The following is a 24,380-nucleotide window of genomic DNA, read 5'->3' as shown; positions in this document are numbered from 1 at the left end:
GTTTACAACAAAATTAAGAGGAAGGTACAGATTTTGTGTATACCTCCTGCCCCACTATCTATATCCCTCACCAAAGTGGTTCATTTTTTAGAACTAATGAACCCACATTTGACACATCATAATCAGCCAAAGTCCATAGTTTACATTACAGTTTTCTCTTGGTGTTGTACATTCCATGAGTTTGGACAAATGTATAATGATGTGTATCCATCATTATAGTATCAGTGGGGCAGAAAGCATTTTTACTCCACTAAATGTTCCCTGTGTTCCACCTTTTCATCTTCACTAACCTTTTTACTGTCTCCTACTGTCTTCTGGTAAAAGTTTTGCTTTTACCAGAATGTCATATAGTAGTCTTTTTAGATTGGCTTTCTTCACTTAGTAACATACATTTAAGCTTCCTTCATGTCTTTTCATCACTTGATAGCTCATTTCTTTTTAGAGCTGAATAATATTCCATCATCTAGATGTACCGCAGTTTATTAATCCATTCGCCTACTGAAGGATATCATGGTTTCTTGAAAGTTTTAGCAGTTATGAATAAAGCTTCTGTAAGCATCTCTGTGTAGGTTTCTGTGTGAGCATGTTTTTTTTTTTTACTTCCTTTGGGTAAATACCAAGGTTGTGATTGCTAGAGTGTGTGCTAAGACTTATGTTTACTTTTGTAAGCCACCAAGCTGTCTTCCAAAGTGGCTGTACCATTTTGCAGGTAAAATGATTCTAGAGTTTCTTACTCTTACTTCCATCTTTTCTTCTTCTAGCTTTTTATTTCGAAAGAAATGAATTCATTTCATTTTCCTTTACCTCATTGAGTTATAATGGCTGCTTTTGAGTCTTTGTCTGATAATGCTAGTAGCTAGATCATCTCAGGGTTGGCCTTTGTTGATTGTCTTTTCCCCTGAGAATGAGTCACATTTTCCTGTTAGACTGTGTGTCAAGAAATTTTGGATTGTATGTTGTACATTGTTGTAGACACTCAGGATTCCCTTATAGTCCTGTAAAGAGTGTTGATTCTTTTGTTTTAGTATGCATTTAATTTACTCCTCAGACTGTAAACTCTGTCTTACCTGAGGTCTGAGTATAGCAGCTCTAATATCAGTTCTTTGTAGCTTTTTTTTTAACTTCATTGTGGAAAGTTTCAGACTTCATACAAAAGTCTCAAGAAAACAGAGTAAGAAATTCCATGAACCCACTCCTTGTCTCAGCTATTACTAACTCATGGCCAAAATTGTCTCATCTGTGCCCCCTACTCCTCTTCTCCTTTTTGTTTATTATTTAGAACATATCTTAGGCACTATATCATTTCATTTTAAAAATGAGTATTTAAAAGATAAAAACTTAAAAAAAATAACTACAATATCATTTTCTCTTATGAAACCTAGTCAGTTTTACAGAAATTCTTTTTTTTTTTTTTTTTTACCATTGATTATCTAGGCATTATTTATATTATACTGTTTTTAGTTTGTTTGGAGTCCAGTGTATTATTACTGATTATTGAGTCCTTTTTTTCCCCCCATTTCATAAATAGATTCCCACTCTCCTTTTTTTCCCTATAGCTTCCCACAGTCTGGATTTTGCTGTATTCTTTAAAAAAAAATTTTTTTTGAGAGAAAATGTGAGTAGGGCAGGGCCAGAGGAAGAAAGAGAGAGAATCCCAAGCAGGCTCCACACCCAGTTTGATCCCACCACCACAAAATCATGACTAGAGCTGAAATCAGGAGTCAGATGCTTAACCAGCTGAGCCATCTAGGTGCCGCTCTTTTTTAAGTTTTTATTTTAATCACCTGGTGTTCTTCACAAATGCATTCCTTCATCCCTATGATCTATTTTATCCATCCTTCAACCCACCTCCCCTTTGGTAACCATTAGTTTGTTCTCTGTAATTAAGAGTCTGTTTCTTGGTGCATGTTATCTCTTTGAATTAGTGTTTTTGTGTTCTTTGAGTAAATACCCAGGAGTACATTTGTTGAACCCTAGGATAGTTCTATTTTTAACTTTTTTTTTTTTAATGATATTTATTTATTTTGAGAGAGAGAAAGAGAATTCCAAACAGGCTCTGCACTGATCGTGCAGAGGGCTCAAACTCATGAACCTTGAGATCATGACCTGAGCTGAAACCAAGAGTTGGACACCCAACTGAGCCACCCAGGTGCCTCTGTTTTTAACTTATTGAGGAACTTTCAACTGTTTTCCACAGTGGCTACACCAGTTTGCATTCCCACCAACAGTGCAAGAGGGTTTCCCTTTCTCCACATCCTGCCAACACTTATTTTTTATTTTGGCCATTCTGACTGATACCTCATTGTAGTTTTGATTTGCATTTTCCTGATGATGCATGATGAGCATCTTTTCATGTTATCTGTTGGCCATCTGAATAACTTCTTTACAGAAATGTTTGTTCATACGTTCTGCCCATTTTTTAAGTGGATTATTCATTTTTGGGGTGTTGAGTTTTATGAGATCTTTATATGTTTTGGTTGCTAGTCCTTTATCATCTATATCAGATATGTTATATGCAAGTCTCTCATCCCACTTTGGAGATTGTTTAATTTTGCTGATTGTTTACTTGGCTGTGCAGAAGCTTTTTATTTAGAATGTAGTCCTAACAGTTTACTTTTGCTTTTGTTTCCCTGGCCTCAGGACACACATCTAGAAGGATGTTGTTACAGCTGATGTCAGAGAAACTACTGCCTGTGCTTTTTTCCAGGCTTTTTATGGTCTCAGGTCTCGTATTTGGGTCTTTAATCCATTTTGAGTTTATTTTTGTGTATGCTGTAATGGAATGGTCCGGTTTCATTCTTTTGCATGTTAACTGTACAGTTTTCTGAGTTTTGTTGAAGAGACTGTTTTTTTCCTATTGGATATGCTTTCCTACTTTGTTGAAGATTAATCAACCATAAAATTATGGGTTTATTTCTGGGTTTTCTATAGGGTTTCATTCATCTGCGTGTCGGTTTTTGTTCCAGTACCATACTGTTTTGACTACTACAGCTTTGTAATACTGAAATCCAGAATTGTGATGCCTCCAGCTTTTTCTTTTTCAGGGTTGTTTTGGCTATTCAGGATCTTTTGTGTTTGCATACAAATTTTAAGATTGTTTCACAGGTTCTGTGGAAAATGCTGTTGATATTTTGATAGGGACTGCATTAAATATGTCAGTTGCTTTGGGTAGTGTAGACATTTTAACAGTTTTTGTTCTACCAATCCACGAGAATGGAATGTCTTTCCATTTCTTTGTGTCTTTTTTAGTTTCTTTCATCAGAGTTTTATAGTTTTCAGAGTACTGATCTTTTACATCTTTGTGTAAGTTTATTCATAGGTGTCTTGTTAGTTTTTGTGTAGTTGTCAGTCGGATTGTGTTCTTAATTTCTCTTTCCGCTGCTTCATTATTGGTACACAGAAATGCAGCAGATAGCTGCACAATGATTTTGTTACCTCAGACTTTACTGAATTAATTTATCAGTTCTGGCAGTGTTTTGGTGGAGTGCTTTGGGTTTTCTCTATAGAGTATCATACCATTTGCAAATAGTGAAAGTTGTTCTTCCTTACTGATTTGGATGCCTCTGACTTCTTTTTGTTGTCTGATTGCTATGGCTAGGACTTCCAATACTCAAAAGTGGTAATAGGGCACTTGTTGGGATGAGCACTGGGTGTTACATGTAAACCAACTTGACAAGTTGGTTTTTTCTTAAACTAAGGGAAAAAAAAGTGGTAATAGTGACATCTCTTATTACTGATCTTAGGAGAAAAAGTTTTTCCCCAATGAGAATGATATTAGCTGTGGGTTTTTTCTGTATGGCCTTTATTATATTGAGGTATGTTCCTTCTAGACCTACTTTGTTGAAGGTTTTTATTGAGAATGGATATTACACTTTGTCACATGCTTTTTCTGTCTATTGAAACGATCATGTCGTTCTTATACTTAGTGATGTGTATCACATGGATTGATTTGCAAATATTGAACCACCTTTGCAACCCATGAATAAATGTCACTTGATTATGGTGAATGATTTCTTTACTTTTTCTTAAAGTAAACTTTATCCCCATGTGGGGCTTGAATTCATGACTCCAAGATCAAGAGTCACATGCTCTGACACCTGAGCCAGCCAGGTGCCCCCTGGTGAATGGTATGGAGCTTTTTGTTTTGTTTTGTTTTGTTTCCTATGTTGTTGAATTCAGTTTGCTGGTATTTTGTTGAGGATATTTGCATCTGTCTTCATCAGAGATAGTGGCCTATATCTGTCTTCATCAGAGATAGTGACCTGTGGTTCTCTTTTTTCTGTGTTCTCTTTGTTTCGTTTTGGTATCAGGGTAATGCTAGCCTCATAGAATGAATTTGGAAGTTTTCCTTCCTTTTCTAGTTTTTGGAATAGTCTGAGAAGAGTAAGTATGAACTCTTCTTTAATTTGGTAGAGTTTGCCTGTTAAGCCATCTGGTTCTGGACTTTTGCTTCTTGGGAATGTTTTGATTACTGATTCAGTTTCTTTGGTAATCAGTCTGTTTAAACTTTCTAATTCTTCCTGTTTCTGTTTTAGCAGTCTGTGTATGTGTCTGGGAATTTATTCATTTCTTCTAGGTTGTCCAGTTTGTTGACATTTGGTTTTTTATAATCTCTTAAAATTGTTTGTATTTCTGTGGTGTTGGTTATTTCCCTTCTCTCACTTTGTGATTTTATTTGAGTCCTTTCTCTCTTATTTTTATGTTTATTTATTTACTTTAAGAAAAAGTGAGAGAGCATGAGCAGGGGAGGGACAGTAACAGAGCCTCGAGAGAGAATCTGAAGCAGGTTCCATGCTGTCAGCATAGAGCCTGATGCGGGGCTCAATTCCATGGTATCATATCCTGAGCCAAAATCAGGAGTTGGATGCTTAACCGGCTAGGCACTCAGGCACTCCCGAGTCCTTTCTCTTTTTTTGTTAAGTCTGGCTAGAAATTAATCAGTTTTATTGTTTCTGTTTTTGTTTTTTCAAAGAACCCAGCTCCTGATTTCATTTATCTGTTCTATTGGTATTTTCAGTTTCTATTTCATTTATTTCTCTCATATTATTTCCTTCCTCCTACTGGTTTTAGGTTTTATTCTTATTCTAGCTCTTTTATGTGTAAGGTTTAGGTTTGTTTTAGATTTTTCTTCTTAAGTTAGGCCTCTATTGCTATAAATTTCTCTCTTAGAACTGCATTTGCTCCATCCCAAACGTTTTGACCTGTTGCATTTTCATTTTTGTTTCCGTACACTTTTTATTTCTTATTTCCTGGTCAACCCATTCATTTAAACTTCATTTGTGTTCTTCCCAGAATTCTTCTTATAGTTGATTTCTAGTTTCATGTTGTTGTGACACAAGATGCATAGTATGACTTCAGTCGTTCTAAATTTGTGGAGGCGTGCTTTGTGGTCTAATAATGTGATCCTTTCTGGAGAATGTTTCCTGTGTGTTTAAATGTGTGCCCTTGTGCTTTGGAATGGAATGTTCTTGATGTATGTTAAATCCATCTGGTTCAGTGTGTCATTCAAAGCCATTGTTTCCTTGCTGATATTCTGTTTAGATAATCTGTCTACTGATACAAGTGGGGTGTTAGTTCCCTACTATTGTATTATTATCGATTAGTTCCTTTATATTTATTACTTACTATATGTTTGGGTGCTCTCATATTGGGGACATAAATGTTGACAATTTTAATATCTTGTTGGATTGTCCCCTTTATTACCATATAGTGTCCTTCGTTGTCTCTTGTTACAGTCTTTGTTTTAAAGTCTGTTTTGTCTGATGTAAGTATTGCTGCTACAGCTTTCTTTTGACATTCATTTGCATGATAAATGTTTCTCCATCCCCTCACTTTCAATGCAGGTGTAATTAGGTCTGAAATGAGTCTTTTGTGGCAGCATATTGGTGAGTCTTGTTTTGTTCCTCTTTCTGCTACCTTGTGTCTTTTTTTTGTTTTAAGTTTATTTATTTTGAGAGAGAGAGTGAGCAGGGGAGGAGCAGAGAGAGAGATAGGTAGGATCCTAAGCAAGGTATGTGCTGTCATTATAGAACCCAATGCTGGGCTTGAACTCAAGAACCATGAGATCATGACCTGAGTGGAAATCAAGAGCCGGTGACTTAACCGACCAAGCACCTCAGGTCAATTATATTTGGATTTCTCTCTCTTTATTCTTTGGATATCTCTTACAGGTTTTTGATTTGTGGTTTCCATTAAGTCTGTATATAACATCTGCATATAGCACCCTATATTAAGTTGATGGTCATTTAAGTTTGAACCAATTTTCCAAGCCATGTTTTTAGGTATATGGTATCATATTTTACATCCGTTTATTTTGTGAGTTCCTTGATTGATTTTTTTTTACAGAACTATTCGTTTTTATTGTTTTAATGTTTCCTACCTTCATACTGTCATTTTTGGTCTTTCCTATCAGAGTCCCCTTTAATATTTATTGTAGGGCTGGTGTGGTAATCATGAGCTCCTTTAGTTTTTGTTTGCCTGGGAAGCTCTTTTTCTTTCCTTATGTTCTGATAGCCCTGCTCCATAGAGTATTCATTACTACAGATTTTTCCTATTCAGCACTTTGAATATATTTTGTCATTCCTTTCTGGTTTGGAAAGTTTCTGGTGAAAAACTGTTGATTACCGTATGGTGTTTTCCTTGTATGTAACTGCCTTTTGTCTTGCTGCTCTTAATATTTTTTCTTTTCCTCTTTTTTTTTTTTTTTTTTGAGAGAGTGCACATGGGGGAGGAGCAGAGAGAGAGGATCTTAAGCAGGCTCCATGCTCAGGGCACAGGGCTTGATCTCATGACCCTGAGATTTTGACCTGAGCCAAAAATCAAGAGTCGGATGCTCAACCAACTTAGCTACTCAGGTGCCCCTTAAGATTTTATTTTTAAGTATTCTCTACACCCATCATGGGACTCGAACTTAAAACCCTGAGATCAAGAGTCATACATTCCACTGACTGAGCCAGCCAGATACCCCTTAATATTTTTTCTGTATTGTTGTATTTTTCCATTTTTTTAAAGTTACCAATTAAAAAAATATTTTTTCAAAGTTTATTCGTTTGAGAGAGAGAGAGTGAGAGTGAGAGATCGCAAGCATGGGAGGGGCAGAGAGAGAGAGAATCCCAAGCAGGCTCACACATTGTCAGCATGAAGCTTGATGTGGGACCTGAACTTAGAACCATGAGATCATGACCTGATCTGAAATTAAGAGTCAGGCACCCCTATATTTTGCCATTTTAATTATAATATGTCGTGGTGTGGGTCTGCTTTTATTGATTTTGTTGGGGGTTCTCTGTGCATCCTGGATCTGGATATCTGTTTCCTTTCCCAGATTTGGGAAGTTTTCAGATATTATTTATTCAAATAAAGTTCCTGCCTCCTTTTTCTCTCTTCTTCTGGGAACCGTATTATATGAATGTTAGTATGTTTGATGGTGTCACTTAGTTCCCTAAGTCTGAGTCTGTTCTCACTTTGCATAATTCTTTTTTTTTTCTTTTGTTCACTTTGATTACTTTGTATTACTTTTGTCTTCTGAGTCATTAATTTGTTCCTCTGCTTCTTCCAGCATACTAATTATTCCATCATGTGTATTTCTCATTTTGTTTATTGAACCATATATTCACTGCTGTTATTTCTTATCTCTATATTAGTGGTCAGTGATTTTCTTGATTTTCTGAAGTCCACCGAGTATCCCTAGGATCATTGCTTTAAATTCTTCATCAGCCATGTTACTTTTATCTCTTTCACTTAGGTCTCCAGCTGTAGCCTTTTTCTGTTCTTTCATTTAGGACAAATTCTTCTGTCTTCTCATTTTTGTCTAAGTCTCTGTGCCTGTTTCTGTGTTGTCAGGAAAGTTCGCTACGTTTCCTGTTCTTCAGGATATTCAGGATAATGATCTAATGAAGAAGAGGTCCCATAGTGCCCTGCAGTGTAGCATCCCCTGTTCCCCGGGGCCCATTTTGAGGAGTATATCCACTGTGTGCTATTTGCACTCTGCTGTTGTGTCCTGGCCATATCATCCTTTAGGCCAGTTGTCTACAGATGTTCTTTTTGTTGTGGGCATTGTTTAGTCCCTGGCCTGAAAGTGGTGAGTTTTAACTAGGTGTGGCCTGATCTGCTAATGAAATTATACCCATTGCCACTGCTACCAGAATGGGGACCTCACAATACTCCTGGGTTGGAAGATGCAGTGTGAGCAAGGATTTGGGCTGGTATTTGGATGTAGGGGCCCTGCCATACTGGGACTGAGGCAAATGTCACTGGGAATGTGGTTTTTCCAGAGCACAGGAGGACAGGGCTTGATGTAAGCAAGTTAGGTAGCAAGGGTGCTGCTATGGCAGTGTTTATGCTGAGGGGCAGGAGAGGGAAATAAATGGTGCCAACAAGTTCACAGAAGTGTGTCTCTGTCAATGGTGCTGCTTTGGGATATGTTCCAAGATGAGCAGCTAACCTCCATACTGTGTGCCCCAGGCATTCTTCAGATCTCCTGTTTCCACACTGTATGTCCACGGATTGTTTGCTCTGCCTTTTCTCCAAGAGCACCCTTGGTGTCCTCTAAGCTCTCCTAGAGCCAAGCATGCTGACCTTTAAACCTCTAGGCTCTAAGCCCTGCTGGTTAGAACTCATGAAATCTGGGCCCTCTTGCTTTCCAAGCCAGTTGTTATTGGGATTTGTCTTCCCCTTGTGCTCGCCTGCATGCTTGTGTGTCTCACCCTTCTCCACTACAGCAGGTCCCTCCCCACCTCAGCAACCACCATTTGTTTCTCTTTCAAACTGTGATTCTGCATTTCCTACTGTTTTCCATGTGCCCTCTTTTCTACTTTTAGTTGTGGAGCTTTTTCTGCCAATCTTGAGGTCTATTTCTAGTATATTTAGATGATTTGATATTTATTTCATATTTATGGGACGAGACCAGCCTTGGGTCCTCTTACTTCACTGCAGTCTTCCCTTCCACCTGGATTATGCTGCATTTGTATGGTATTATGTAAATATCCCTCTAAATTGGTAGTTAAAATTACAGACTTGATCAGATTTAGGTTCATTGCATATTCTTTTTTGGCAAGACTACGTCGTAGGTGATACTGTGTATATTCATCAGGAAATGTGTTATGCCTAATTATCAAGTTGGCTTTTTACTTATTTTATTTTTATTTTTTAAATGTTTACTAATTTTTGAGAACAGAGAGACAGAGTATGAGTGGGGGAGGGGCAGAGAGAGAGGGGAACGCAGAATCCAAAGCAGGCTCCAGGCTCTGAGCTGTCAGCACAAAGCCTGATGTGGGGCTCAAATTCACAGACTACAAGATCATGACCTGAGCTAAAGTCAGACCCTCAACCAACCTAGCCATCCAGGCGCCCCTCCAGTTGGCTTTTTATTTATTTATTTATTTATTTTACAAAGAGTTCATTGTCAAATTAGTTTCCACATAACACTCAGTGCTCATCCCCACAAGTGTCCTCCTCCATGCCCATCCCCTCCTCCCCCCCACATCCATCAGTCCTCAGTTTTTGTCAGCATTCAAGAGACTCTCATGGTTTGCCTCTCAGCCTTTCCCCCACCATTTCCGCCCTTCTTCTCCCCCTTGTTCCTCCGTCAAGTTTCCAGTTGGCTTTTTAAACCTGAGTTAGAACTACTAATACATTTCATTATTTTTGGATTTTTATCAGTTGTTTCAGCATAATGTTTTTGGTTTTTTTTTTTTTTTTAATGTTTTATTGATTTCTAGGAGAGAGAGAGACAACATGAGCAGGGGAAGGTCAGAGAGAAAGGGAGTCACAGACTGAAACAGGCTCCAGGCTCTGAGCTGGCAGTCAGCACAGAGCCCGACGCGGGGCTTGAACCCACGAACCGCGAGATCATGACCTAAGCGAAAGTCGGACGCTTAACCGACTAAGCCACCCAGGCACCCCTAGCATAATGTTTTTTTAAAATCCAGAACTTTTCATTTGTTAGTTACCAGTTAAATATGGCTGCTAATATAATCTGTTCATGCTTAAAGTCATGAATGTACGTTCTGTACTTTTAAGTCATTTATAAATACCAAAGACAGGTGCCTCAGTGGCTTAGTTGGTTAAGCGTCTAACCCTTGTGATCAGCTCAGGTCATGTGCAGTTTAAGATGGAGCCCTGCATCTGGCTCTGTGCTGACATTTTGGGGCCTGCTTGGGATTCTCTCCTTCCCTCTCTCCACCCCTCCCCAACCTCAAGATACATAAATAAACATTAAAAAAAAAATAAAATGCTGAAGACAACTCTGGCATACCATTGAAATCTTACTCTATATAACACCTATTCATTTTTCGTTTTTAGTCACATATCCACCTAACCATATTGGTGTACAGCACCTTTCTTTTTTTCAGCTGTCTACAAGTTACCTTCACAAATTCTGTTAAATTTTTTGTCCTTGACATTCATTTCATTTACCAAAGAAAGGTGATTAAGGCATCTGGGTGGCTTAGTCAGTTACGCTTCTGACTCCTGTTTTCAGTTCAGGTCATGATCTCACAGTTTGTGAGTTCGAGCCCCCCAGTGGGCTCTGCACTGATGGTGAGGAACCTGCCTGGTATTTTCTGTCTCCCTCTCTCTGCTCCCCACCTCTTCCTCACTCTCTCTCTCAAAAATAAATAAATTTAAAAAAAATTAAAAAGTAATTAATTTCCTACTGAACACACAGTGGATGCTAGTGTTTATCACTTCTTATCCAAGGGTTGGGTTCAGTAATGTGCTGTTAAATATTTAAGAAAAGGCTCTTGGGTAGGCATTGAACCCTTATTTGTAGTATTGGCTAATTTCCAAGATAAAAAGACTCCTACCATGGCTGTTTTCAGGCTACCTAGGTGATGCCACTGAATGTAGAGGTATGGGTAGATGTGCATCATCAGTTCTACTTAGTAATTCTCATATCTCCACCATTGCTATAATAGCTAAAGCACTTATTACTTTGTGCCATCTTAGTAATAAGCATTTTACTTTAACATAACAACTCCATGAGGTTACTATCCTCATTTTACAGATACGACCCAGATTAATTAACTTATTAAAGTCATAGAACTGAATTTGAATCTAGATTTTGTTGCTCCATAGTCCTTGCTCTTTCAGAGATCAAAAATGTAAACAANAGGTCCATCCATGTTGCTACACATGGCCAGATTTCATTGTTTCTCATTGGAAATGGCAGAGGTTCTAAAAGGAGATACTAGACCATAGCTATTCTCTACAATATCCCAAGAGAAAATTCCATTCTTAAAATTCTTTCAAAGAATACAGATCTTCCTTGATTTATAGTGGGGTTGCAGCCTAATAAACCCTTTGTAAGTTGAAAATAACTGGAAGTCAGAATGTATTTAATACATCTAAACTACTGAACATCATAGCTTAGTCTAGCCTACTTTAAACATGCTCAGAACACTTAAAGTAGCCTACAGTTGGGCACAATCATCTAGCACAAAGCCTATTTTATATTGAAATGTTGACTCTCTCATGTAATTTATTGCATACTGTAGTGAAAGTAAGAACAGAATGGTTTGTATGGGTACAGAATGATAGAAGTGTATTAGTTGTCCGTGTGATCTTGTGGTTGATTGGAAGCTGCTGTTGCCCTGTGTAATAAGAAAGTATCTTAGTGCATATCTGTAGTCCAGGAAGAAATCAAAATTGGAAGTATAGTTTCTAGAATGGTGTCACTTCCACACCATCATAAAGTCAAAAAACTATAAGGCCAATGATAGTTAAGTACTAGTATACTTAACTATATAGTACTAGCGTAGAAACAAACAGCTTCTCTAAGGAATCACTCTGGTCTGTAGAAGCAGATCCCTTGGGCCAATATAAGTCTAGAGCAATACCCAGAGTCAAACTTTTGCCTCTAGAGTTTCACATGTGACTGTGGCTACTGTATTGGACAGCATAGATACTGAACAACGATGCTCTAGAGTGAAGCCCACCTGTGGTCAGTCATGCTTTACTCCTCTATTTTTGTTTTGTCCCTTCCTGCCAGATTAATGCTTCTTTATGTTTTGCCTCTGACCCTGACCTTGGTGGCCCTCAACTGCCTTGTTTCCCACTTGTATACTATTATATTTGGACCCAAATGTCAGAATTAGTAATCTCTCATTTCTTTGTTTCTTTTTTTTAATGTTTGTTTGTTTATTTATTTAGAGAGAGAGAGCAAGGGAAAGGCAGAGAGAGTGGGAGAGAGTGAATTCCAAGCAGGGTGTACTGTCTGCACAGAGCTTGACATGGGGCTTGAACCAATGAACTGTGAGATCATGACCTGAGGCGAAATCAAGAGTTGGACATTTAACCAAATGAGCCATNCAGGGTGGCTTAGTCGGTTGAGTGTCTGACTTCAGCTCAGGTCATGATCTCACAGCTTGAGTTGGAGCCCTGCATCAGGCTCTCTGCTAACAGTCCAGAGCCTGAGTCTGCTTCAGATTCTGTGTCTCCCTCTCTCTCTGTCCCNCGGGGCTCGAACCCACGAACCGCGAGATCATGACCTAAGCGAAAGTCGGACGCTCAACCGACTAAGCCACCCAGGCGCCCCAATCATTCATTTCTTATCTTCTCCAATTCTTAGGGAAAATTTGCAGTGTTTAAGAAGATTATTAACAAATGTAACCCAAAAGTTTATACTTTTTAAAAATCAGCATTAAATGCAATATTTTTCTTATTTCTTTTTATTAAATAATTAAGGAGGAGAGAGTTCAGGCCATGCCAGTTCATCTCAGGAGCCTGGTGGATGTTCAAATCAGAGACCTCCGGAGGACCTCACTGTCAGAGTGGAAAGGTTTGCTTTTATTTTTGCAAATAGTATTTTGAAAAGACAGTGGTTTTCAGTTATTTCATTAATTTGAATAAAAGCTAAGGTTTTTTTTTTACCTTACCAACATAATTGTATCCATAAAGACTGTATCCTAGAAGTAAAGTTGAGTATCTCTTAACTCATTAGTCAGCCTTTGGTCTGATCAGCCTAAGAATCTTTTTTACTGGTTTTTGGTACATGTATGTTTCCATTTGTCACTTCTGCTTTGATCTCTCTGTATCATAGGATAGTAAGTTCCAGATGGGAAGAACTTGAGCTGTTTTTATGACTATATTGAGCCTGGATTCTGCATAAGTGCATGTGTATTAAACATCATGTGTTCTTTGTTGGTCTAATAATCAGATACAGATTTCTGACTTTTTGTGGCTTGTAGTTTTGTGTTTTTAATAATACAGAAATTACCAAATTAGAGTCCTATATACTATGAGTCTTAAGTTACATGAATTAATGGTAAGTAGATAAAGCAGGAACATTTTTTAAACCTGACCTAAAACCATTTAGTGTTATACAGAAGTTAAGAAAATTCCTTTCACTTGACAGTTTCTTGTTCACATAGATTTTATGGGAAAACAAGTTTCAAAATGATTACTGACATTAGGTATTTGGGTTCACTAATGACTAAGAATCACAGCTTCATTTCAGCAAAACCTAGATTCTGATGGTTCTTTGTAGGAGTTCGGGCAGGGTCAAGATCTTGAGTTAAAAAGGATAGATCTGGTCATAATAGGGAGAAGTGGTAGGTAGAAGGCTCAAAGAACAGCTGCAGGGAACCAAAGTTCCTAATGGCTCATCTTTGTTTCTTTCTGTTTTGCTAACACCAAGTCTGCCACTTTGCATCTTTCCTTGCACCACCTTGGGGTGATGTGACAGTAAAAAATGAGAAAAGGATTTAGATACTTGTGGGGAATGAGAAAAAACACAGCAGATAGCCCTTAATTTTAGGGTAGGCGCTATTTAATTGTAGCGGGTAAGGGAAGTCTCTGTTGTTTCTTAATAGCTTCCATTCTTATGTAAGAGAGTGTCTGCCCATGTCTGCCTGCATGGTTTATATCCTGCAAACAGGATATAACACGCCATCTCTAACTAAAAAATAGTTACTATATGTATATATACTGGTGTCTATGTGTTGTTTATAGTATAATGAGTCAGATAAAAATAGTTTAAGACCTACAACAAACTGTTTATATTAATATCTTTGAAAGGGGAATTAGGGATTTTTTTTTTTTGCTTTGAGGTTGCCAAACTGCCTTCATTGAGCACTTTTACTTTTATAATTAGCATATGAGGACAGAATGGGTCTACAAGTTGAGATCCTACAAAAAAAAAAAAAAAACAAGGCACTCTTGGAGATACATACATTTATGTGATTTTAAACTATATGCTGTTAGGACCATTATATGAAATGTATATGGGTTTGGGCCTTTTAAAAAAAATACTAGGGGTACCTGGGTGGGTCAGTTGGTTAAGCATCTGACTTCACCTCAGATCATGATCTTGCAGTCGGTGAGTTTGAGCCCTGCATCAGGGTTCTGTGCTGACAACTCAGAGCCTGGAGCCTGCTTTGGATTCTGTGTCTCTCTTTCTCTCTCTCTTTGTCCCTCCTCAGTTTATGCTCTTTGTCTCTCAAAAATGAATAAACATTAAAATTTTTTTCTTAAAAAAGGATACTAAATGTTGAAATTGGATAAAATGTTGGCATACTTACTAATGAAACAGTTTTCATTGGGAAGTGACTGCTCTGTTGAAACAGCTTTTGAAAAATCCAGGTCATGTAATTAAAATCATATATGCACTTCAAATTATTGCTGAGATTAATTTATATCAGATCAGCTAACCAATAATGCCTAGTCCCTAATACAGACTGATTCATGCACTGAGGTCCTGTATTCTATTCATCTGAGTTATATCCAGTTAGGAATTTTGTTTCTTTTATGGAATCTGATTCGTTGACCAAGACAACAACTAAAAACAATAGCATATAGTACTCCTATCCCAAATGACCTCTTAGCTCATTACTTATACCCTTCAGGCTGCCTTCATCCCCACCATCCCTTGTCATAGACTCGCTAGTCCTTCTATGACTTTGACTCACCCATGCTCTGCAGGTTATTGGACTCTGAAACTCTAATGTGCTGCTAGTTTCCCTGTCTCACAGAACTGAACTGTGGTGCCTTTTCACAACCCAGGAAAATTGTACACATCAAATACCTGTGGTGTAATCTAATTTTCATAGAATTTTGTAATACCTAGCTCTATAAACCAAAATGTATGCGTTTTTTGGTCTCACTTTGCTATTTTTTTAAATTTTTTTTTTAATGTTTTATTTATTTCTAGGAGAGAGAGAGAGAGAGAGACAGCGTGAGCAGGGGAGGGTCAGAGAGAGAGGGAGTCACAGACTCTGAAACAGGCTCCGGGCTCTGAGCTGGCAGTCAGCACAGAGCCCGACGCGGGGCTCGAACCCACAAACCACGAGATCATGACCTAAGCGAAAGTCGGATGCTTAACCGACTAAGCCACCCAGGTGCCCCTCACTTTGCTATTTTAAAATCTAGGTCCTACAAATTAAAAACTCAGCCTTAAAATTTGGCAGGATAGGATTCTCATTTTCCTCTGAAGCTGTATGTATTTTCTGAAACCAAGTTTCTGGAAAGCTAAGTAGTACTTCCCACTAGATCTTGTGCTTTTTTTCTTATCTGACTTCAAGAAAAAGTAATTTTGTAGGGAGGAAGGTGACTATACCAAATTGATGTCAACTCAAATTCTCATTCTGTCATGTACATATTAAGAAAAAAAGTCTGTCTCAAACCATCTTCTTAAGGAAGTAAACTTGACTTTTTAAAAAACAGTAACTGTTGGTAACTATTTCAAGCCTCAAAAAGTTAAAACAATAGTATAATGACTTTTTTTCTGTTCATTTGAAAGTTGCAGGCACCATTTCATTTTACCCTAAATACTTGAGTATGTATCTCCTAAGAATAAAAACACCAGCTGGGGTTTTACAGACTCTGAGTAGGGACTGTAGCCTAGGAGGGGGCCTGAGGGTCTGTAGTCACTGACTTGCCCCCTTCCCCATTCCTCAGGCCAACAAACATCATTTAGCAGTAGATTCCTCAATGCAGGAGTGATGAAACAATCAATTTGTCTTTAAGATGCAGTGGGCTTTTCAACTCGTTTAGAACAAAATAACATCTGTGTTTCTTAGAAGAAAATTCTGCAGCTTCTATGTAATTAAATATATTTCGGGTATAATACCATTGTCACACCCAAATTGTGAATTTATACAGTAAGATTCTGATAAGCAATCACATTTAAATTTGCCCAGTTATTTTAATAATGTCCTTTATAACTTTTTTCCCTGATACAGGATCCATTCAAGGATCTTTCATTGAATTTAGTTTAGTCTCTTTTAGTTCAAAGTATTTCTTCTGTTTTGTTTGTATTTTTATTTTTCATTACTTGGATGTTCTTTTTTTTCCCCTTAAATATAATTTATTGTCAGATTGGTTTCCCTACAACACCCAGAGCTCATCCCAACAAGTGCTCTCCTCAGTGCCCATCACCCACTTTCCCTTTCCCCCACCCCCCATCAACCCTCAGTTTGTTGTCTGTGTTTATGAGTCTCTTATGATTTGCCTCCCTTCTCTGTTTGTAACTTCTGTTTCCCCCTTTCCCTCCCCCATGGTCTTCTGTTGAGTTTCTCAAGATCTTCATATGAGTGGAAACATATGGTATCTTTCTTTCTCTGATTTATTTCACTTAGCAAAATACCCTCCAGTTCTATCCATAGGTGGATGGAACCCATTCTGGGTTCTCTGTTTTATTCCATTGGTCTGTGTGTCTGTTTTTGTGAAACTTGGACATTCTTTAAAAGATTCTAGGCTAGCTATTTCTAGAATGTCCTTCTCGTCAGTCCTGTTTCATCATTCTAAGTTTGAGAACATTACCTAAGTAGTGTTTTGTCTTTCTCATTACATCAGGAGGCACCTGATATCAGAGGTATGTATTTGGTGATATTAAATTTAACTGTTAAGATGATGTCTCTTGGATTTCTTAATTATAAAGATATCCTTTTCCCTAATTAAGAAGTATCTATAGGGTGATTCTTTGAAACATTGAGTATGCTGTTCCTCAGAAACTTTCAACTAGTGATTTTGGCATCTGTTGATTTTTGCTTGAATCAGTTATTTCATTGGTAACTGAAAATTGTGATTTGTTTTTCTAATTTCATACTTTTTAATTTTTTACCTTATACATTTCTTAACTAGGATTTTTTCTTTCGACAAGTGCTTTGGTCCACCACCTCTTGCTTTCTATCCCCCACTTTTTTTTTTTCAGTAGACTTACTGGTTAGTTACCAAAGAGTGTACTATATGCACTAGGGCCTAATACCCTTTCTCGATGACTATTTCCCTCCCCCAAATAAACACTGTCCTGAATCTAATACCATAGATGAGTTTTGTCTGTAAATTTCATAATAGCATCACCACGTTCTCTCATTGCTCTCCTTTGCTCAGGCTCTTCTGAGCTGCTGCATGTGGCAGTAATGGTACATTCTCGTTGCCATTCTGTTGATGGATTTTGAATTGTTTTCATTTGGGGAGCTATTATGAATAGGGCTGCTATTTGAACATTCTTGTATATGTCTCAGTGGACGTATCTTTTGGGTGTATTTGTAGGAGTGGGGAAAGGGTCATAGGTACATGCCAAGTAGTTCTCCAAAGTGGTTATACCCGTTTATAACTCCCCTCAGCAGTAAGGCATTTTATGGATCTTTTTCTTTCTTTTTTTTTCCCCACAGTTTTTTTACAGTTCATTTCTCTTATGATTCTTTTTGGTGCACACATTGCCCTAGATTTGGGTAGTGACATCCTCTTCATGCTTGGTTTTCTGTCCTTTAATGTATGTCCCCGTCATTCTTTGAGCACTCCCTTGATTTCTGGCACAGGTGGTTCAACTGACCTTTAACAAATGGTTATAACTTTGTAATTAAAATCACTCGGAGAAAGTACCATTAATTTGTTAAAATTGAGGTAATTTACATACCACAAAATTTAAAGTGTATATTTCAGTGGATTACAGTGTATTCACTAGGTTGTGCAACCATTACTGTTGCCTGCTTTCATAATTGTTAGTTTTTACTTATAAACTTCTTACATTTGGGAATCAATTTTGGTATTACTAGTTTTTATAAATGCTAGCCTTTGGTTTTTTGCTTTTACTTTTAACAATTTTGTGCTATATTGCTCTTTACTTCTATGTAAGGGAGAAAAAGCATTTGTAAGTAATCATTGATTCATGTACTTATTTGAAGACATGTATGTATATTTTCAAATTTGTAACAGATGTATCTGGGGAAAGAGGTACTAAAGATTAAGTCTGATAGGCTGGCTCCTACTGACTGTTTATAGATTTCTCTTGGGGCCAGAGACCAGGGAGATGACTTGTTGCTTTGCCTTCAAGGTCGTCTTTGTTTTTTACTACATTTCCCCAGTTTTAATTAAATGAATTTCCCAAATGTATATAATTTTAATATGATGAATCTCTGTTAATGTATTTTTTAAAAACTTTTTACATACAGACTCACTAAAAAGCTTGAAGAAAGGAGAGAAGAGAAAAGGAAAGAGGAGGAACAGGTAAAGTTCATGTACCTAGCATCATTCTACTCTTCCATTAGGTGAGGGAATGTTTGACTCCCTGCTCAGTTCGACAGACCTAGAATGGTATCTGGTTAAAGTTTAGTGTTGTAGCACAGTGAAGGGAATTGCCTGACTTCTGTAGTAGAATCACAGTGTATACTTTTTTGTGTTTTTGTTGCGAATTGCTCGGGATAAGTTGGACCATCTTTTTTCCCTCTTCAGTGAGTCTTTTACACTAAGAATAGATGCACTTGAACTAAAATTGTTTGACGTTGATGCAGATCAAATTCTTAGTTCCTTTTTATGGAAAAGAAATATGTAGATACTTGGCTGAATTTTCCCTTTGGTGTTGTTGCATTCTGGTACACCATTCAGTTTTCCCATCATGTGCACCTAAACTGCATCTCTTTGACGATCTAATATTAGAAGGTTATCAGTTTCTTTATGCCAAATAAAGAACTACCTTGGTGTCCTTAGAGAGTAACATAGTTCACTTTACAAACCAGAGACCTGTAATTCTGTTTGTTTTCAAATTACATTACAAATTACATTTTATAACCCTAACAGAACCACTGGCTAAGATTTATAAATCTTACAAATGTCAAATCTTGTAAATGTCAAAACAGACACTTGACCATTAACCCATAGTGTTAACAAATTCTTCTAGATCCTTATATTTTATGAAATTATTTTATTCCTTTAGCTGTGTCCCACAACCAGCTTTCCCTGTGTATAAAATAATACCTAAGCCAGATTATTGAATTGTCTTTTGGGCTCATAAAACTTCCTTTTTAATGCAGAGAGAAATTAAGAAGGAAATTGAGAGGAGAAAAACTGGAAAAGAAATGTTGGATTATAAAAGAAAGCAAGAGGAAGAATTAACAAAAAGAATGTTAGAGGAAAGAAACAGAGAAAAGGCAGAAGATAGGGCAGCTCGAGAGCGTATAAAACAGCAGATTGCATTGGTGAGTAGTAAGTTTCTTTTTAATGCTTGACTCTAGCACATTTGTGAAATTGTTGTTCCAAGCATAGTGGTTTTTCGTTTACTACCAGACTGTGCACACAAAAATAGTAGATTTTAGTGACTCAGAGATTTCCATCTTCAGCTTCCTTATAATACAGTTATGATTAAAATTGGGATTGGATAAAGAAGATGTGATATATGTATACAGTGGAATATTACGTAGCCATAAAATTAACGAAATCTTGCTATTGGTGACAACTTAGATGGAGCTAGAGAGTAACAGTGCTAAGCGGAATAAGTCAGAAAGACATATACCATATGATTTCGCTCGTGGAATTTAAGAAACAAAGCAAGCAAAGGGGAAAAAAAAAGAAATCAAGAAGCAGACTCTTAATTATAGAGACAAACTGATAGTTACCACAGCAGAGGTGGGTGGGGGGTGGGTAAAAGAGGTGATGGGGATTCAGGAGTGCACCTGTTGGATGAGCACTGAGTGGTTATGGAGTTGTTGAATCACTGTATTGTACACCTGCAAGTAATATAACTATGTTAATTATACTGAAATTAAAATAAACTGAATAAAAAGAAATTAAAATTGAGATGATTTTTTTCAAAGTAATTTTTCTGCATGTTATTAATTTTATCCACTGTGCAAGGTAGTTTTCAAAGATTCCATAGGGATATGAGGGTGATCTGGCTGCAACATCTGTCACCCTGTGGATTACTAGGGTTGATTTGGCTGATCTAGCTGGTTAGGTGGGTGTCCCCTTCTTCACCATTCCTTGGGCATCCCTCCCAAAGCTGTGCCCTTGAAGAAGATAACCTTCCCTGATAGAGGAGGACCGTTCTTAGGTCAGGGGCAGCTTCAATCCCCTGCTGGAACCTCTGGACAGGCTCTCAAGATCCACTTGTAGGAGAATCAGGTCCAAGTAGGTAGTAGGTATTGGCACTGCATGTGTCAGTCTGCCTTTTTAAGAAAAACAATTCCTGGGCACCTGGGTGGCTCACTTGGTTAAGTGACTGACTTTGGCTCAGCTCATGAACTTGTGATCTGTGAGTTCAAGGCTGCGTTGGGCTCTGTGCAGCCAGCTCAGAGCCTGAAGCCTGCTTCCAATTCTTTTTTTTACAAATAGTTTATTGTCAAATTAGTTTCCACATAACACTCAGTGCTCATCCCCACAAGTGTCCTCCTCCATGCCCATCCCCCCCTCCCCCCCACATCCATCAGTCCTCAGTTTTTGTCAGCATTCAAGAGTCTCTCATGGTTTGCCTCTCTCCCTTTCCCCCACCATTTCCACCCTTCTTCTCCCCCTTGTTCCTCCGTCAGGTTCCTCCTAATCCTCCTATACGTGCAAACATATGATATTTGTCCTTCTCTGCCTGACTTATTTCGCTCAGCATAACACCCTCAAGGTCCATCCATGTTGCTACACATGGCCAGATTTCATTGTTTCTCATTGCCATGTAGTATTCCATGGTATAGATAAACCACATCTTCTTGATCCATTCATCTGTTGATGGACACTTAGGCTCTTTCCATGTTTTAGCTATTGTGGAGAGTGCTGCTTTGAACATTGGGGTACATGTGCTCCTATGCCTCAGCATTTCTTTATCCCTTGGGTAAATTCCTAGCCTGCTTCCAATTCTGTGTCTCCCTCTCTCTCTGCCCCTTCCCTGCCTGCTCTCTGTCTCTCTCTCAAAATTAATAAAACATTTAAAAAAATTTTTTTAAGAAAAATACAACTCCCTAGAAAAGAAGCTTAGAACTGGTTACCTAGCAGTCTCCCGTAGTCACAGCCATTCCGTTTTTGGGACCTTCACAAGACTTAGACATATCAAGTAGGAGGCTAAGATGGTTTTGCAATAACTGCTTTTTTTTTTTTTTTAATGTTTATTTGTTTTTGAGAGTGAGAGAGCGTGCGAACAGGGGAGGGGCAGAGAGGGGAAGACACCGAATCTGAAGCAGGCTCCAGGCTCTTGCTATCAGCACAGAGCTCGACTTGGGGCTCAAATCCATAGACCCTGAGATCATGACCTGAGCTGAAGTTGGATGCTTAACCAACTGAACCACCAGACAGCCCACAAATGCTTGTAAAATTAAGCAGTTGTAACTCAAATGAAAGGCATATCTTCCTTAATATTGTTCATTTGTTTATTTAGCAAATATTTATTGATTATATAATGTGTGCCTGACCTTTTTCCAAGCTCTGGTGTTAGTGAACAAAATCAAATCTTGTTTTTTTAATAAACAACTCTGATCCCTGACAGTTAATAAAAATAAAAAATACCAGATCCAGAGTGATAAAGTTTACAGATGGCTTTAAGGAATCTCATACATCTTTGTGTTTGTTCCTTGCATTTAGAAATATGACTGGGGGCTCAGTCAGTTAAATGTCTGACTCTTGGTCTCCGGGTCGTGAGTTCAAGCCCCACTTTGGACTTCATGCTGGGCATGGAGCCTACTTAAAATAGAGGGACACCTTGGTGGCTCAGTTAAGTGTCCAACTTTGGTTAGGTCATTATCTTGCGGTTCATGNGGGAGATACAGAATCCGAAATAGGCTCCAGGCTCTGAGCTAGCTGTTAGCACAGAGCCCGACGTAGGGCTCGAACCCGTGAGCCGTGAAATCATGACCTGAGCCGAAGTCGGACGCTTAACCAACTGAGCCACCCAGGTGCCCCATGAATACATCACTCTTAACAGTGAAGGATAAGTAATGTCTGACACTTGTTTTAAAGGACCGCGCAGAGAGAGCTGCTCGTTTTGCAAAGACAAAAGAAGAAGCAGAAGCTGCTAAAGCTGCTGCTTTGTTGGCCAAACAAGCAGAAATGGAAATCAAAAGGGAGTCTTCCACAAGAGAAAGAAGGTACTTTATTTCCTGCTGATTTATCTGTGTGTATGTGGCTACTGAGGACAGCAACTGTGGGCTGCTTTTTAACAATGATGTGTGCTTTGGCTGTAATAAGTAGTTCCAGAAGGATATATTAACCGGTATTGTAGTCACCATTGGTATTTGTCATTGAATGTAAATGTACAGTGTAATAGTACTAAATAAGTCACTTCTAAAAGAAGTCTCGGAGTGACTGGGTGGCGTAGTCAGTTAAGCCTCTGGCTCTTGGTTTGGGTTCAGATCATGATCTCATGGTTTATGAGATTGAACCCTGTGTCGGGCTCTGTGCTGACAGCATGGAGTCTGCTTGGGATTCTCTCTCTTCCTCTCTCTCTGCCTCTCCCCCTCTCATTCAGTCTCCCTGTCAAAATAAATGAGTACAGTAGAAAAAAAACCTAAAAGAAGGCTTAAGAAATCTATTTTCAAAAGATAAAGCACATACGTTGAAATAATTACAGTGGTTATCTTATATATATTAGGATTCTTTAGTTTTGAGAATCTCAGGTCCAATAGGATAAAGCAAAAGAAGGAATCCATTGGCTCTGCAATTGAGATTTCCATTGATGGATTTGATTAGGCATAGCTAGATCCAGGGATTTAAAAGATATTTTCTCTCTCTTTTTAATCTCTTGGTTTGTTTTTCTGTTTTTTATTTTATTTTTATTTTTTTGAACATTCATTTTTTTCTTGAGAGACCAAGAAAGAGCACAAGCATAGGCAGGACAGAGAGGGAGACACAGAATCTGAAGCAGGCTCCAGGCTCTGAGCTGTCAGCACAGAGCCCAAGGCGGGGCTTGAACTCATGAACTGCGAGATCATGATCTGAGCTGAAGTCAGATGCTTAACCGACTGAGCCACCCAGGCGCCCCGTCTCTTGTTTTTTTTCTATTTTAGCTTCATTCTCAGAGAAACTTTTATGACAGTGTCAGGAGAACCCAGGGCCTCTTGGCACCTTCAGGATCTCGACTTCTGATCCCAGAAAGCAACGACTCTTTTTTTCAAAAAGCCCATATTATCCACTGAGGAGAATTCTGATTGGCCCTCTTTGGCTGATGTGGCCACCTTCAGATCAATCCCTGTGTCTACTTATATTGGTCCTCTGGTTGGGAAAGTTGACATGTCCACTTCTGTGGTAAGGAGGTGGGGGAAATGTTACTGATTATCATACCAGAATGAATGACAGGTAACAGGGATAAGGCAGTTCCCAAAACAAAAATATGTTGTAAGACAAAAATACAGATTTCCAGTGCATCCTAGATTTTGGTTAATATTTATTTTCATTTTTGTATTTTCTATATTGGAAAATTAATAAGCATTACCTTTGTAATCAGAAAACCTACTTTTTAAAAAATTGTTTTCTAAATGTAATAAATTGCATGGGCTCTTAAGTTGTTTAGTCAGTTAAACATACAACTTCAGCTCAGGTCATGATCTCACAGTTGTAGGTTCAAGCCCCATGTCAGGCTCTGTGCTGACATCTCAGAGCCTGGAGCCTGCTTTGGATTCTGTGTCTCCCTCTCTCTCTACTCCTCCCCTGCTTGTGCTCTCTCTCTGAAATATAAAGAAATAAACATTAAAAAATAAATAAGGGCACCTGGTTTACTTAGTTGGTTAAGTGTCCCGACTTCGGCTCAGGCTATGATTTCACCGTTCCCAAGTTTGAGCCCCTCATTGGGCTCTGTGCTTACAGCTCAGAGCCTGGAGCCTGCTTTAGATTCTGTATCTCTGTCTCTCTCTGCTCCTCCCCTACTTGCGTTCTGTCTCTCAAAAATAAATAAACATTTAAAAAAAATTAAATAAAGTAAAAGTAATAAAGTACATAAGAATATATGTAATGGAAGTATAAGTAAGACTTACTGTACACTGAAAACCAGAAAACATTTTTGAAAGAATTAGAGCAGACCTAACTACATGGAGAGACATAGATCAGAGGACTTAATATTGTTAAGATGGCAGTACAGAAGGAGCTTGAAGAGTGAATAGAAAAAGGGAAAAAACAAATGGCAGTACTCCCCAAACTGTTATGTAGATTCAAAATAATCCCTATCAAAATTCCAGATTATTTTTTTTTTTTTTTTC

The 24,380-nt window shown here is 38.1% G+C and overlaps 1 protein-coding gene across 2 annotated transcripts in view; it reads left to right on the top strand.

Annotated features, from left to right (window-relative positions):
* The window catches only part of UBXN4 (UBX domain protein 4), a 49,155-nt gene that overhangs the window by 16,079 nt on the left and 8,696 nt on the right, over window positions 1–24,380 (top strand). For both annotated transcript variants that reach the window (XM_077747869.1, XM_077747870.1), the window contains exons 6-9: window positions 12,682–12,775; window positions 18,390–18,444; window positions 19,248–19,412; window positions 22,150–22,277. In XM_077747869.1, the coding sequence (XP_077603995.1) occupies window positions 12,682–12,775; window positions 18,390–18,444; window positions 19,248–19,412; window positions 22,150–22,277 (442 nt within the window). The remainder of the gene's footprint in view (window positions 1–12,681; window positions 12,776–18,389; window positions 18,445–19,247; window positions 19,413–22,149; window positions 22,278–24,380) is intronic.

Source organism: Crocuta crocuta, unplaced genomic scaffold (assembly GCF_008692635.1).
Source record: "Crocuta crocuta isolate KB4526 unplaced genomic scaffold, BGI_CrCroc_1.0 scaffold427, whole genome shotgun sequence".
NCBI lineage: Eukaryota > Metazoa > Chordata > Mammalia > Carnivora > Hyaenidae > Crocuta > Crocuta crocuta.
The sequence above is the reverse complement of the archived record's forward strand: the minus strand, read 5'-3'. Positions and strand labels throughout refer to the sequence as shown.